General features: G+C 41.9%; 2 protein-coding genes across 5 annotated transcripts in view; both read right to left on the reverse strand.

Moving 5' to 3' along the window:
* LOC146972750 (NACHT, LRR and PYD domains-containing protein 3-like) overlaps nucleotides 1–14,598 on the reverse strand; it is a 74,009-nt gene that overhangs the window by 15,941 nt on the left and 43,470 nt on the right. For 2 of the 4 annotated variants that reach the window (XM_085803160.1, XM_085803161.1), the window contains exon 12: nucleotides 10,760–14,492. In XM_085803160.1, the coding sequence (XP_085659286.1) occupies nucleotides 13,942–14,492 (551 nt within the window). In that variant the 3' untranslated portion in view covers nucleotides 10,760–13,941. Of the gene's footprint in view, nucleotides 1–5,877; nucleotides 5,992–10,758; nucleotides 14,493–14,598 lie in introns of those variants that run through there. The other 2 variants (XM_085803162.1, XM_085803159.1) reach the window with 2 other exon arrangements.
* On the reverse strand, nucleotides 706–5,491 carry LOC146972751 (NACHT, LRR and PYD domains-containing protein 3-like). Its single transcript, XM_085802151.1, has 7 exons — nucleotides 5,308–5,491; nucleotides 3,183–4,968; nucleotides 2,877–3,068; nucleotides 2,351–2,524; nucleotides 2,055–2,228; nucleotides 1,761–1,807; nucleotides 706–1,378 (listed from the first exon to the last, which is right to left on the reverse strand). Exons 1-7 carry the CDS (start codon nucleotides 5,489–5,491, stop codon nucleotides 843–845), a joined length of 3,093 nt encoding a protein of 1,030 aa, XP_085658277.1. The 3' UTR covers nucleotides 706–842.

The following is a 14,598-nucleotide window of genomic DNA, read 5'->3' on the forward strand; positions in this document are numbered from 1 at the left end:
CTTTAATAAAACATTACAAACAAAGAGTATATCACATAAAAGAAAGAACATATACAATAGATAATATATGATAAACTACAATGAATCAGCGCTGGAGAGGTTAGAAACCCTGGGTGTCCTTTAATGTATGTTATGGTTCTATATCATTACACACTTAGCACTACTTGGCTCTACTCAATTCAACTCTCTTTGGTTTTGGTCATTTTCCATTACTGAGTTCTTCATAATACCTCCTCTACGTGGGTGGGGTCGTCATAGCACATCACTCCGTCTAGCTCTCCTGGATCCTCTCATCAGCCACCAAACAAGGAACGTCTGCACCTTGTCAGCGGACCACAATGTGGATTTGCGCACAGCACCCATTTAACTTGCGTGAAAGAACAACAACAATTGCAGTAGAGATCATTGGGCGCTGTTGCCAGTGTGTTTTTAAAAATCCTTTCCAGTGACAGTCAGGCCAATCAGTGGCCGGCAGTCGGTTGATGTCACATCTTAGTATCAACCATACCAAAAAAGTACCAGGTACCAGGTACTATCCCTGATGGCAAAGCAAAAGAACTGAGTCGAGATAAGTAGTGTGAATGGAAAAGGGTCATTAGTCTCTTGTGTCTATGGATATTCCCATTCATCCAGGTCATAGTATCTCTGGGAAACAAATTGACTCGAAGGCAACTGGACTTTGTCTAGGAAGACGTTTCAGCTTTTATCCAAGAGGCTTGATCAGTTCGCAATGCATCGGTCTGACTGGTCCTAACTGATGACAAATACAATTCTAGTTGCCTTCAATTCAAGGTATTTCACTGCCAGGTGAGTCATCTCTGCTGACAGGAAGATCCTCTGAGCTAGTTCAGCTGACACAGTGTGATAGAGCAGCTAGTTATCCTAAAACCTGGGTACACAGGCTCAATGAATGTGGTGAAGAAGGTGTGGAGATGTGTCAGTGACCTTCCAGGAGAGACTCTGTAGAAGGACAGGATGCCAGCCTCCCAGTCCAGATATAACGCCACCCTGTGGCTACCACCGGAGCGAACGGCAATGGCAAACTCCTTGTCGTTGTGATATGCAGTGTACCTCTGACCAGTACAGTGCAGAGCCCAAGAGTTCCTGTTGTATCCTATCAAACAGTCGTTGGTGTCACCCTTACGACTGATGCTCTTGTAGGCCACTCCGACCCCAGCCCAGTTCCCTCCCCACTCCACCTCCCAGTAGCAGCGGCTGCTCAGGCCCTGCTGGGTCAGGACTTGGGGCCAGTAGTCAAACCTGTCAGGATGGTCGAGATACGGCTGCTGCTCCAAGCCCTGGGCAGCTTTTCGGTTCCTCTCAGAGATAATGAGGAGTTTGTGGGCGGTGTTCACATCCAGTGTGAGATCACATGCATCTGAGGAAGCAGGAAAAATGAATCAAATTAGAAATAACACAAGTCTAATATCATCCCACCACAAACCTGGAGTTATGTTTTCTGTCTCAAATCTGCCCAGAACCAAGGCCGAAAACTTGTCAATTCCATCACCTTCTGTAGCTTGTTCATCAACCAATAGAAGTGCTCAGGCAGGACACTCAGGCCACTGCCATGTACCTTCAGCAGCTGTGTCTGGTCTGAAGAACCACCCACTCTACTGTCATCATTTGTCAAAGTTTCATTGTGAACTCAAACCCTAAAACACCAGTTGACTGAGATGCCAGGTGTGAACTAGGCTACAGTGTTTCCCTGTGATCAGCACTGTCACTCTCACTGGTCATTATAGAATATCTTAACTTACATTTAGTCAGTCCATGTTTTAGCCAGCACTCTGCACTGTGGTCGAGTCTGCAGGGAGAATATGAAATATGTCATGAAGATCTGGATCACAAGGTACAGAAAGCATGAACAACCACCTCAAGGAGATACAGGGACAGATTGGGTGTCTTTAAATAGATATATATTTGCACTTTTACTCCTTTATTATGATAGGATAATGAGAGAGACATGAAATCAGTGGAAGGGCAAGTCAGAAAGGATTTCCAATGATACTCACTTGTGATGTAGCAGCCCACTGACTGTTTTTTTTTTTTACCTCAGTTTTGCTGATTCACATTGTCCCTCCTCCAGAGCTTCAGAGATGAGCTTCACTCCAGACTCTCCCAGGTGATTGTAGCTCAGGTCAATCTCTTTCAGGTAGGAGGGGTTGGACTTTACTGCTGAGGCCAAGAAGCCACAACCTCTCTCCGTAACGCAGCAGAACGACAACCTGATGAGAATCAGAATCTAAATGAGCCTCAAACAAAAGCTACTAAAATGGAAAGAGGGAAAGCTGAGTGTGTCAGGACAGAGTCATGGTGAGGGACGACCACTGGTCCAGAGTAACATTACCTGAGTGTTTCCAGTTTACAGCACTCATTTCCCAGTCCGATGCTGAGTCGCTGCACTCCTTCGTCTCCGATGTCATTGTCGCTCAGGTCCAGCTCCTGAAGCTGTGATGAGGAACAGCTGAGGACTGAAGCCAGCTGTTCACAGCATCTCTGGGTGAGACCACATCTGTTAAGACTGAATGAACAGAGAAGTCATTAGGATAAATCCTACAGGGACCATGAATCGATATTTTCCCCCCTTTCAACTGACATCAGTGGGAGTACCCAGGCCTTTACTAGGCCCTGGAAAACGTGGGGAGGAAGACAGAGCTAACATCGATGTTGTGTAAACACCAATGGCAATGAAACCCATTTCTGTGGTTAGGTATAAGTAGGTTTTTTGATCAATGGAAAAGGGGCTTAAGTTTGGTATAAGCCATCCAGGAGTCGTTAAGTTATTTACTTCAGGGTAGAAGGGTTGGCAAAAAAACATGATCTTATGATGCTTAACTACCAGTAAGAAAATATTAGGAACTACTGTTGCTCACGTGAGTGTCTTCAGTCTGCAGTGTGGACTCTGGAGTCCCGGGCAGAGCAGCTGAACTCCAGAGTCTTGTAAACTATTGTCACTTAAGTCTAAATCACACAGCTCTGATGCTGAGCTGAGAGAGGAGGACAGTGCTTGGCAGCAGGTTGCACTGAGTCCACAGTCATTCAACCTGATGGACAAAGACAAAAAACTTTAAGTAAGTATAGCATGGAGTCATCTGCAAAACTGAGTTTGAAAGGTGTGCGCTTAAGGTTTAACAAACACTCATATGATATGTTATGGGGAGATTTGCAGAGACACTTGCTTTGCTGATTTGGATGCTACAAGGACCGGGAGGAGCATCTGAAGACCTTCTTCCTTCCTGGAGTACTTCTTCAGTTCAAACAGCTCTAGATTATCCTGAGAGGTCAGCAACACAAAGACCAGAGCTGCCCACTGAGTTGAAGAGAATTCATCTGTACTCGAGTCTCGACCTGAGTCCAAGTACTTCTGGATCTCCTCCACCAGAGAGTCATCGTTCAACTCGCTCAGACAGTGGAAGAGATTTATACATCTGTCAGGGTGAGAACTCTGCTGGATTCTGTCTTTGATGTACTTGATGGTTTCATCGCGACTCTGAGAATCACAGGTTTGGACCTGTATCTTCAAGCCTCTGAGCAGATCCTGACTGGAGTCCAGAGAGAGTCCAAGGAGGAAACGCAGGAAGAGATCCAGGTGGCCATTGTTGCTTTCTAAAGCACTGTCCACTGCTGCTTTGTGTACGGCGGACAAAGACTTTGCTTTGGGTGATTCTCCAGATTCCTTGATCATCAGGTTGACACCACTGACCTTGTACGTTACATGGACAAACAGGGCTGCAAGGAACTCTTGGACAGACAGATGGACAAAGCAGAAGACTTGATGCTGCAACCAGGACTCTTCCTTGAAGACCTGAGTGCAGACCCCTGAGTAGATAGATGCCTCTTTGACATCAATCCCACACTCTCTAAGATCCTCCTCATAGAAGATCAGGTTGCCTTTCTGCAACTGCTCGAAGGCCAACTTCCCAAGGGACATAATCATCTTGTAAGTGTGTTGAGGGTCCAGTTCTTGCTCTGTGCAGTACTTGTCTTGCATCTGTGTGGTCTGGTGTGCCAGGAAGTGGATGTACATCTGAGTCAGTGTCTTTGGCATCTTCCCTCCTCCTGCACTGGCAAACATTTTTTCCAGGACAATGGAGGAAATCCAGCAAAACACCGGCACATGGCACATGATGTGGAGACTTCTTGTTGACTTGATGTGAGTGGCTACTCTTTTGGCCAAGTTTTCATCATCAATTTTCTTGTGGAAGTACTGCTCCTTCTGTTGGTCACTGAAGCCTCGTATCTCAGTCACCCGGTCAACATACTGTGGAGGGATGCAGCCGGCTGCAGCCGGTCGGGTAGTGATCCACACACTGGCTTTTGGTAGCAGATTACCTGCAATGAGGTTTGTTAGCAGGACATCTACTGAGGCCACCTGTGTAGCATCACAGCATCTCTTGTTTCCATTAAAATCCAGGGGCAGTCTGCATTCATCAAGACCGTCCAGTACAAACAGGACTTTGTATATCTTCAGGTCTTTGAGTCCAGATTCTTTCAGGTCTGGAGTGAGGACATACAGAAGCTCCATCAGGCTTGTTTCCTTATCTCTGAGTAAATTCAGCTCCCTAAAAGGAAGTGAAAACAGGAGCTGGATGTCCTGATTGGCCTTGTCCTCGGACCAGTCCAGCATGAACTTCTGTGCCAGGACAGTTTTACCAATTCCTGCGATCCCCTGGGTGAGAACTGTTCTGATTGGTTTACTATGTTTGGGTAAGGGCTTGAAGATGTCGTCACACTTGATTGGTGTGTCTACTGACCTCGGTTGGTTGATGGCCTTCTCAGTTTGTCTCACCTCATGTTCACTATTGACTTCTCTGATGCCTCCATCAAGAAGGTAGAGTTCTGTGTACATCTTACTGAAGGGTATGATATTTCCCTGGTGTCTAATCCCTTCAGACATGTACTCATATGTCTTTTTCATAGAGGATTTATTTTTCTGCTGGTACATGTTGAGTTCTCCATAAAACCCTAAGGGAAGAAAGATTCATCATTAGCCAACTTCAAAAAACTGTAAATGATAGGGCTGAACAAAGACTATCTACAATATCTGTCTATATATCATATAAAGATTGGACAATGTGTGCTTAACTGCAATTTCCTATTTCATGGCAACATGAAAAACAGCACCAAATTTGCAGAGGAAATTCAAAATGGCTGACTTCCTGTTTATCACTGCATATTTTTGTAAGTCTCCTAAAGTTGCCAGTGTCTACCAAATTTCATACATGTAGTAGAAACATATATGATTCTGAACACGCACACACATATTCTTCCTGAGTGGATAGTTCAATATCTCAAATCTCTTACTTTGCTGGAGGAGGGTGACATAGGCATCTTGTTTCATGGTCTTCAAAACATGCAGGATAATCTGTAGAAATCCTTCTTTGGCTCCAGTTTCTGACTGAGTCAGTTCTTCATTGACCTCCTCCTCCTTTTCTTTGCCTCCCTCACATTCTCCACTAGAACTGAGGACGTTCCAAACTCTCATCATATTTGATTTCATGAATTCTGAAACTTTATCCTCAAAATCCTGAAATAAAGAAATTTCAGTTCAATAATATCTTACATATGATAAATAGAGAACTCAGTGAAGAAATCAGTGCTGCATCTTTGTCTTTGTCAGGTCTGCTGGCAGCAGCTATCTGTTATACAGAGTGCACATAGCAGGAGGCCAACCCCCCCACAGAGCTCCTTTCTTTAAATACACCCACCTTTTGGTTCAGGGTCTGACTTGAAGCAGTCTGGTCACTGGAAGCTCCTGAGTGTGTCCATCTGTAAATACATGTGCAGACTGAAAACACAGGAAGATCTCACACTGACAGTGATGTTTTACAGAAATATTTTATTCAGCGTTGGAGGACACGTTGTCCTTCTCACCGTTCATCAGGAGCAACCTCTGCTCCACTGAACGTCTCAGGAAGACCCTTGGAGCGGTCGCTCTTCAGGGAGACTCCACTGGGACATGAAGACGCTGCTGCTGCTGGTTGGACTCTGTAACCAAGGACAAGACTAAACCTGTCTCTTCTGACATTTCGAAGGCTTCTTCTCTCTTGTCACTGCTTAGGGGCAGACTCTGCCTATACAGGATGAGCTCTCACCACTCGACCACCAAGCACCTGCAAAGCTTCTTTAATTCTTTGGATTACTCATATGATTCTTTTTTGCATTTACCTTCCTTGTTTGACCTCAAACTGGTGCTGAATACGGACAAAACAAAGGGTATGCTGTTTTCAATCAAAAAGAAATTGCCAGCAGTCCTCCCCTTTATTACATCCACACAAGGCACCCCTATCGAGTTTGTGGCCTCTTAAATGCTGATGAACAATCATGCTGATGAGTAGTTTTTTATTCCTCAAAGTGCATCTGGAGACCCCGGAGGCCGGTTCGTAGTCCAACGGAAAACCGAAAAACAGTAACACATTGATCGCGAACGTGATTAGTGTGGTACAGCGTAAAGTGCAGAGGAGGGAGGGAGGGAATGCTGTTTTTACAGGATTGTCCATCCCACACGTGACTTACCTTTTACAATTGGAGTGTGAAGAGGATTTTGAGCAATTTTGTAAAAAAAAAAAAAAAAAAAAAAAAAAGCTCCAAAATAGGATCTTCAACCCTACCTTTAATATTTCTAACAGGTCTACTTACACATCAGACGTTCTATCTCCATCTGCTCTCTTGTGTCTTTCACCTTTAATAAAAACAGAAAACAACTCAGATTTGATTCTGGGCTTTTATCTGTGAAAAGTCAAATGAACACAGCTGTGAAACTAGTTTGACAAACAGTGAACATTTTTGAATACAAATATAACATACTGGTGCAAAAACATAAGCACGGTGTGTTTCATAAGACAACTTATTTAGCCTATACAATAATATTATATTATTAATCTATAATTTGGCTTTTTTGTGATTAGTGATGTTAAATTGAGTCTGTAGCTTCCGCTATAAAAACCAAAAAACATGTTTAACCTGGTCTTTCTGTCTTCCTTTGTCTCTGAGTGTCTCCATCTGGTTTCCCGTCTCCTCCCTCCTCAGATTGATGCCGTTTCTTCATTTCACCTGTAGAGAAGAAAGAAAACGTTTTCAGGACAAATGTTAACAGGACTCCATTAGGATGATATCGTAATTAAATTTTAAAAAAGACAAATGTATGGCTCTGATCTGTAAGAATTTTTAACTTTCATATAAATGTCTGATATTGAATGGATGAAAATTAATGTTTGCAAGCTGATTTAGGGTGACTGCTCATCACTGTTTAGGTGGCTAACCCCCCCCCCCCCCCTTTTTTTTTACACAAACATTAAAAAAAAGGTGGAGGGAAGATCTGTCTCATTTAGTGCTCCTTTTTGTTTATTTTGGCCAAAACAAATAAACAAAAAACAATCGGAGTTACCAGGCTACCACAGTAAGCTACTGACAATGCTACTTGTTCTGTAGGCCGAGAGAGCAATGGACCTTGTGTGGAAATTATAGATGGGGAAAAATTCTTATTTTCACATTTTTGCAGGAGAAAGAAAGCACTGAAGTTGACAGAGAAGTAAAGAAGTGGTTAACACCCCCCCCCACACACACACACACACACACACACGCGCACACACACACCAAATAAAAACCTTTTTTGGGGGGGGGGGAGTGAGAACTCGTCAGCTAGTATTTATCACAGGAGGCCGTCAATAAAGTAGCAGAAAGAAAGGCTGTGTTTTGAGTTGAGTTCACCACCCCTGTCAAATCTTTAAACTGTGACCTTATTCCATATCAAAACCTTGTACACGTTATAAATTGACAGACACCTGTTTCTTGTTTTGTTTTTCAAACTAACTTCTAAACAGGCCAAAAGTTAGAAATCAAAACGAATCCTTTCCAGAGAAAAATTGCGGTTATGCAACAACAAGTTTGTTTAATTCCTTACGCCGTTTCATGTCAGGATTTTTTCCAAACATAACCAGCAACTAACTCACCGTTTAACGGGGGAAGACGGTGGAGACGCTGTCGGTGTGTCCTCGCTGCATTTCACCGTCTGATAGCCTAACAACAGAAACGCCAGAGACAAAAGTTGTGTGACGCAGTTAAATATCCATGAACATTCCTTTAAGGAGCAGACTACTCCCAGACAGACACAGGAGGTTGCGCTGGTTTACTTTCGGTTTAGTCGGTTGGACACTCCGCTGCAGCTCTGTCTGCTTTGTTCAGGCTGTTCAGACAAAATCTGTGACGATGTTTTTTAAATTAATTAAAACACTGTAATCCGTTGTTTTTCGTATGTTGCGTGACCGTCGCTTTGCATTAAAAGTGATCTCGTCCGTTAGGCTCCTCTATGAACTCGCCTGGTTTCCGCAGATAACAATGAGTGTTTCCCTGTGATTACAGCGGTGTCCGGGGCAGGACCAACTCCACTGTGGTATATGGAAGCACATTTAAGCCAAGAAAGGTAAAAGAGAAAAAGACATGAAAATAATATAATAACAGTGTGATAAAATTTCACAATTCATAATTTTAAAAAAAAGTCATGATGGTATAATGAAAATAATTATGAGACAAAAGTCGAAATTATGAGATTAAAAGAGATAACTAAGAGACAAAGTCACAAATATAAGAAAAATAATAATCAAATGAAAAAGTGGCCTAATAATTGTGTGAGAGCATTTCATAATCATAACATAAAAAGTAGGGCCGGGACTTTATCGCGTTAATTACGATTAATTAATTACACACAAAAAATTAACGCATTTTAATCGCACTTATAAAAAAAATTGAATTTTTTTATTTTTTTTTTCTCACGTGTCTACGTGCGGTGCGCCCGCACGCGAGAGAGGCGGCAGTTTGAGAGGCTGACTGGCAGAGATGAGAGCTGGTGAAACACTAGCATGGTTATTTAAAACACCATCTCTGATCTCTGCCTGCACATAGATACACAGACACGGGCGCACGCTAAATGTGCTATATAGCGCTAACTGCTCAGCTGCAGCGCTATATCTATGACCTGTCACTGTCACAGGTGCAGCTCATCTCATTGTGATAGGACTTCACCCTCAGAGCTCTGTCTTCAGACTGTCCTGACCTGTCCCTGAACATCACACAGGGACAACATGGAGCTGCTGTGTGATTGGTTACTGAGTTTTATTAATGTTTACATCAGGCTGAGTTCAACAAATCAGTTTATGCTACTGTGATTTAAGTAGCCTAGTTAAATACTACAGTAATCATCATAGTGTATTGGAAGGAAAGACCATTTAATCTGTATGTATCAAATATCGATTAATGAATTAATCGATAATTGGCATCCCTAGTCTGTTGGTCTTGGTTTAGTACCACCTTGAATGCTTAAGCTTATGTATTCAGTCATTCAATGGTATACTAAAAAAAATGCTTCTCACTGTTCTCAGGTCAAATATTCATATGCGATTAAAATGCGATTAATTGCGATTAATTAATTACAAAGCCTCTAATTAATTCAATTAATTTTTTTAATCGAGTCCCGGCCCTAATAAAAAGTTGAATATCAGCAATTGCCAGCAATGAGCAATGGTTATGCAATAAAAAGTCATAATAAAGAGATAAAAAGAATTTTAAAAGTCTGTCAAATATGTGGGAAACAATGTTCTTTATATCTCCTTCAACTTTGTAAAAAAGTGTTAATTAGCAAATCATGACTGACACTATATCTCCTTCAACTTTGTAAAAAAGTGATAATTAGCAAATCATGACTGACACTATATCTCCTTCAACTTTGTAAAAAAGTGCTAATTAGCTAATCATGACTGACACTAAACTGTATATTAGATGTTTGATGTTTGCCTCTTCTGGTTCATGTGGAGTGACAGAGAGAGACATCAGGCTGTATTGGAGCAAACTAGGGTTCTGTGTATATTTTATTGAAGGGTATGACATGTCTATACTGTATGTCCCCCTCATAGAGGATTTATGTTTCTGCTTCTTCTGATACATGTTGAGTTCTCCATAAAACCCTGAGGGAAGAAAGATCCATCATTAGCCAACTTCAAAAACTGTAAATGATAGGGCTGAACAAAGACTATCTATCTGTCTATATGTAGCCCTGTGGAAATGTATGAAGATTAAAATGGCATAAGTTTAAATAAATAAGTTAATTGCATAATAAATAGCAGTTAAGATTAAAAAGAGCCTAAATTCATGGTTAATACATGTCATTTAAGGTTAAAAATTAAGTTAAAATCATTAAGTAAAAAGTGAATACTGGGTAATGTTGGTGTATTGAAATATGCATTTAATATGTTAATTATTTGTTTGGATAAGTAGTCAACTAGTATAAAATTACATGATGCCGTGGACTGGTTTTTCTCCTGTCCTCCCCAATTGTTTCAGCCACCAGTCGCCACTGGTGTGCACATGCCTGGTTTATACAAATCTCTTAATGAAAAAAGGTTTAATTACCAGAAGTAACCGGAACTCAAAGCTCGATGGCGACCTCTGCTGGTCAAAATGCGGTACTGCAGAATGTTTCACAACAACTGATCGATAGTACAGGAATGGAGTGATAGATGATAAACACATGCATGAATTTATGAATAAATAACTAAACTGATATATGAATAAACATGTTACATTATAAAATAGATTTATTTGGACACTGCTCCTTATGACCAAAATTCTATGCGTAATTCAGTCTGTACAAACCAATAATGACACGTATTGAGGTTATATCTTTTAGAGTTTATACATGAATAGAGGGGTTATATTCTTTTTATTTGTACATGTGAAATAAGGCACTGTTACATAACAATTTCCCACAGGCGATAAATGAAATATTTCTCAAGGTTTTCCGGATTTTAATGCAGTGTGTGATTTTCAGTCATTGATTGATCTGAACTCACATCATTGAGCCAAACCACTGAGCTGTTTATCAGTTTATAGTCTTCATGGTTGATGTCATGTAATCAGTTCAGTTTTGACTGTGACAGACACAGTTGGATAAAATCAGATATTACATTTTATTTTACATACCCCGTAGATGTTTATTATTACAATCAAGTTCAAATATATTAATCATTCATATATTAGTCTTAATTATGGATTACAAAAAGTATCATTGGTTCATTGGTGATTAACTCCTGTGTAAACGTGTATCTAAACAAAAACATCACTACAAACAAAAACTGAAGCATGTTGAGCCAAGAACCAAAACCTCTCTCTGAGCAGATGGAGCCACATCCCCTCTGTTTGGGTTGCATGTTAATATATGTTTGTCCATAGCGTTTAGTGATGTTTGTATCAAAATAGGCTCACCTCTATCATAACAAAACTAATAAATTTCATGTAAAATCAGATGTTCAGCAGCAGGGAGCACCCCTATAGATTCAGAATGGTATCTTTTTTTCATAATCACATTTTGCACGATTCAACGAGGTTGATAGTCGAATCGGACCTCTCCGAATCAAATCGTCAAATAGTTGACTATTCAGGGTCAACCCCAGTCTAAGGTCAGAGGATGTTGTAATGATGCTATAGCCCTTAGAGACAAACAAATACAATTGCCTTGCCTTGCAGTGTGTAAGGGCGTTTAAGGTGAAAGTGACCTTGGGAACAAGCTGTTCAAATCCTGGTCGACCATCAAAAACATCAAAAAGTTGAATGTATTTAATGACTCCATCTTTGTCTTTACTCGCTTTTCTATTAGTTAAATGCTTTGAGTGGTCCTAGAGACCAGAATAGCGCTATATAAGTGCAAGTCCATTTACCATTTACAAATAAAGTGTCTAGTATGACATCTAGTGGCAGTGAGAATCTTGTACCTTTTTCTAAAAAAGAAGACATTCTCTGCTGCCTTACTCTCGTTGTGTTTTGCAGTTTCTCTACAAGATGGAGAGACACCTGTTGGGGGACAGGTGAGGTATTTCACTCCCAGGTGAGCCAGAACTGCCCGAGTCATCACCTCTGCTGACAGGAAGATCCTCTAAAGGTGCGTTCACACCTGTTTTTTTTTTCCGCTGTCGCTCGTATCGCCCTTTTGTTATCGCTCTATCGCTCAGTTGCAAACACTTGTTGACTTGGCTATGACCGAATATTCTGTCCATCGTCCATTTGCATTGACTTAACATGTAAACTCTTCGGCAGCGAAAAAAATAAAAGGTTCGGTGTGAACGCACCTTAAGCTAGTTCAGCTCACACAGTGTGATAGAGTGAATGTGGTGAAGAAGGTGTGGAGATGTGTCAGTGACCTTCCAGGAGAGACTCTGTAGAAGGACAGGATGCCAGCCTCCCAGTCCAGATACACCGCCACCCTGTGGCTACCCCCGGTGGGAACTGCATAGCTGCTGCGCAATGATGGGTCGGGTCCGGGCTATTTTTTGGCAAATTTAGGCAAATTCTGAGCAACAAAGAGGAGAATAGGAAGACAGGACAGTTGACCTTATAATGTTAATTTTGCACCAGTTGAGGCTCGAACCCACAATATCTGGAACCAAAGACCGTTGTCTATTGCACTGAGCTAATTGGAAAGTGGCAGTTTCACAGTGGCTTCACAAATTGAGTAAGCCATTCACTGTCGTGCAGGCAGATTTGAAACCACTGTAAATAGAAAAATCAGTTTTTGAGGTAAAATTCTGAAATGTATTTGTCAAACATCTACTATGAGTCTTAGGGCGTATTCACACCAGGAAAGTCCGATAGTTCACTTGCTTTGGTGTGGACTAAATTTTTTTGTATTCACATTGCATTTTTTCACAAGCGGATCAACTTTTTAAACAAAAGCTCAATCATTGGATAAAAATTTTCAGCGGGATCTTCCACAAATAGTACACAATGGAGGTCATGAATGCATTTCTTGCTGCCCTTTTCTAGTTGCACCTGTCCTGTGCTTATTCATCACTTGGAGGCTATGTGGCCGTTGGTCAGACAACAAACACACAGACGTCTGCATGTGCGTCTGAAGGATGGTGCAAAAAACAAAACAAAAAACATAATCATTCTCTCAGGATGCCGCGTTGCCGATCGGCATAAGCCAAGTCACATTTATTTCTGTTAACGGTTATTAATTGGATAACGACTTTCTAAAAAAAATTAAGAATGTGCATCCTTAACGGCGACGGGAGCGTCCTCTCCAGCATCTGATAAATGTTTTCCACTCACCAAATATCAAGGAGGCAGCGTGATTATCTGTGCTCCATGTTGACCCACGGCTCATTGTTGATAATTTCCACATTTTCTGACAACAACGGAAGCCTGTTGAATCCAAAAAGGCGCTTGGATTTTGCATTTGGTTCGGGAAAGGTTCGGTTTGCATTCACACCGTACGCGAATCGCACCAGGCTTCATTTCGGACTCTGGTGCGGACCAAACAAGTGAACCGAGTCCCAGCTGCAGAGGTGGTCTCGGTTCACTTGTTTGATCCGCACCAGAGTCCGGTAGTTTGTATTCACACCTCCCCAAAAGGTCTGCACCAGAGCAAAAGTCTGTTTCAAGCGGACCAAACGAGCCTGGTGTGAATACGCCCTTAGATTTTGTACATTTGTTTCACAAAGACCATCTAGTATTTTGATGTGTTATCATCAATTCCCTTGCTGGGGCTTGAACCCACGTCTTCTGACACCAAGAACCAGCTCCTAATTCACTGAGCTAATTGTCTGGAAACGCAATTTGGTGTGTGTCTTCTCAAATAGACCCAGGAAGTCAGTGACCGGGCAGCAGTTGTCATGGCAGATTTCAAAAATCGTCAAAATGTCAGAAATTCTGTTAACTAAACGAAAATCTGATAATACATAATTCTATCTTGACAGCATGGAAATGTTAGTGATTTGTTTTTAACGATAAGTGTTTTGCTTCACAAGAGAAAATCTGATGTTTAAAAATGCCACTCTTACATTGACTCCAGTTGTTTCCATGTGAGCAGAATTCAAAATGTTCTCAAAAATTCAGTTTTTGAGATAAAATGGTTTGGTAGGAATTTTCAAAGTTTTTTAATTTAAACGCTTATGTTTCACCCATGGGAAGCTGACACACTGTGATTGAGGAACCGGGGGACCAGACTCTAAACACTGGGTACACAGGCTCAGTGAATGTGGTGAAGAAGGTGTAGATATGTGTCAGTGACCTTCCAGGAGAGACTCTGTAGAAGGACAGGATGCCAGCCTCCCAGTCCAGATACACCGCCACCCTGTGGCTACCCCCGGGGGGGACTGGAACTGCAAAGTCCTTGTCATTGTGACATGCAGTGTACATCTGAAAATAACAGTGCAGAGCCCAAGACATCCTGTTGAATCCCAACAAACAGTCGTTGGTGTCACCCTTGCGACCGATGCTCTTGTAGGCCGCTCCGATCACGGCCCAGTTCCCTTCCCACTCCACCTCCCAGTAGTGGCGGCTGCTCAGGCCCTGCTGGGTCAGGACTTGGGTCCAGTGGTCAAACCTCTCAGGGTGGTCGGGATACGGCTGCTCCATACCCTGGGCAGCTTTTCGGTTCCCATCAGAGATAATGAGGAGTTTGTGGGTGGTGTTCACATCCAGTGTGAGATCACATGCATCTGAGACATCAAATTAGAAACAACACAAGTCTAATATCATCCACCACAAACCTGGAGTTATGTTTTCTGGTTCAAATCTGCCCACAACCAAGGTGGAAAACTTGTC

This window comes from Trachurus japonicus, chromosome 16 (genome assembly GCF_045865225.1).
Source record: "Trachurus japonicus isolate A0001 chromosome 16, Traja_1.0".
Lineage (NCBI taxonomy): Eukaryota > Metazoa > Chordata > Actinopteri > Carangiformes > Carangidae > Trachurus > Trachurus japonicus.

Bases quoted from the DNA above. Each gene is read 5' to 3' on its own strand.
- LOC146972751 (XM_085802151.1), bottom strand. From the start codon at position 5,491: ATGATGAGAGTTTGGAACGTCCTCAGTTCTAGTGGAGAATGTGAGGGA. The intron at 4,969-5,307 runs GTAAGAGATTTG...TTCTTCCCTTAG, and splicing joins TGTCACCCTCCTCCAGCAAA to GGTTTTATGGAGAACTCAAC. The intron at 1,379-1,760 runs GTAAGTTAAGAT...CTGCTTCCTCAG, and splicing joins AAAACATGGACTGACTAAAT to ATGCATGTGATCTCACACTG.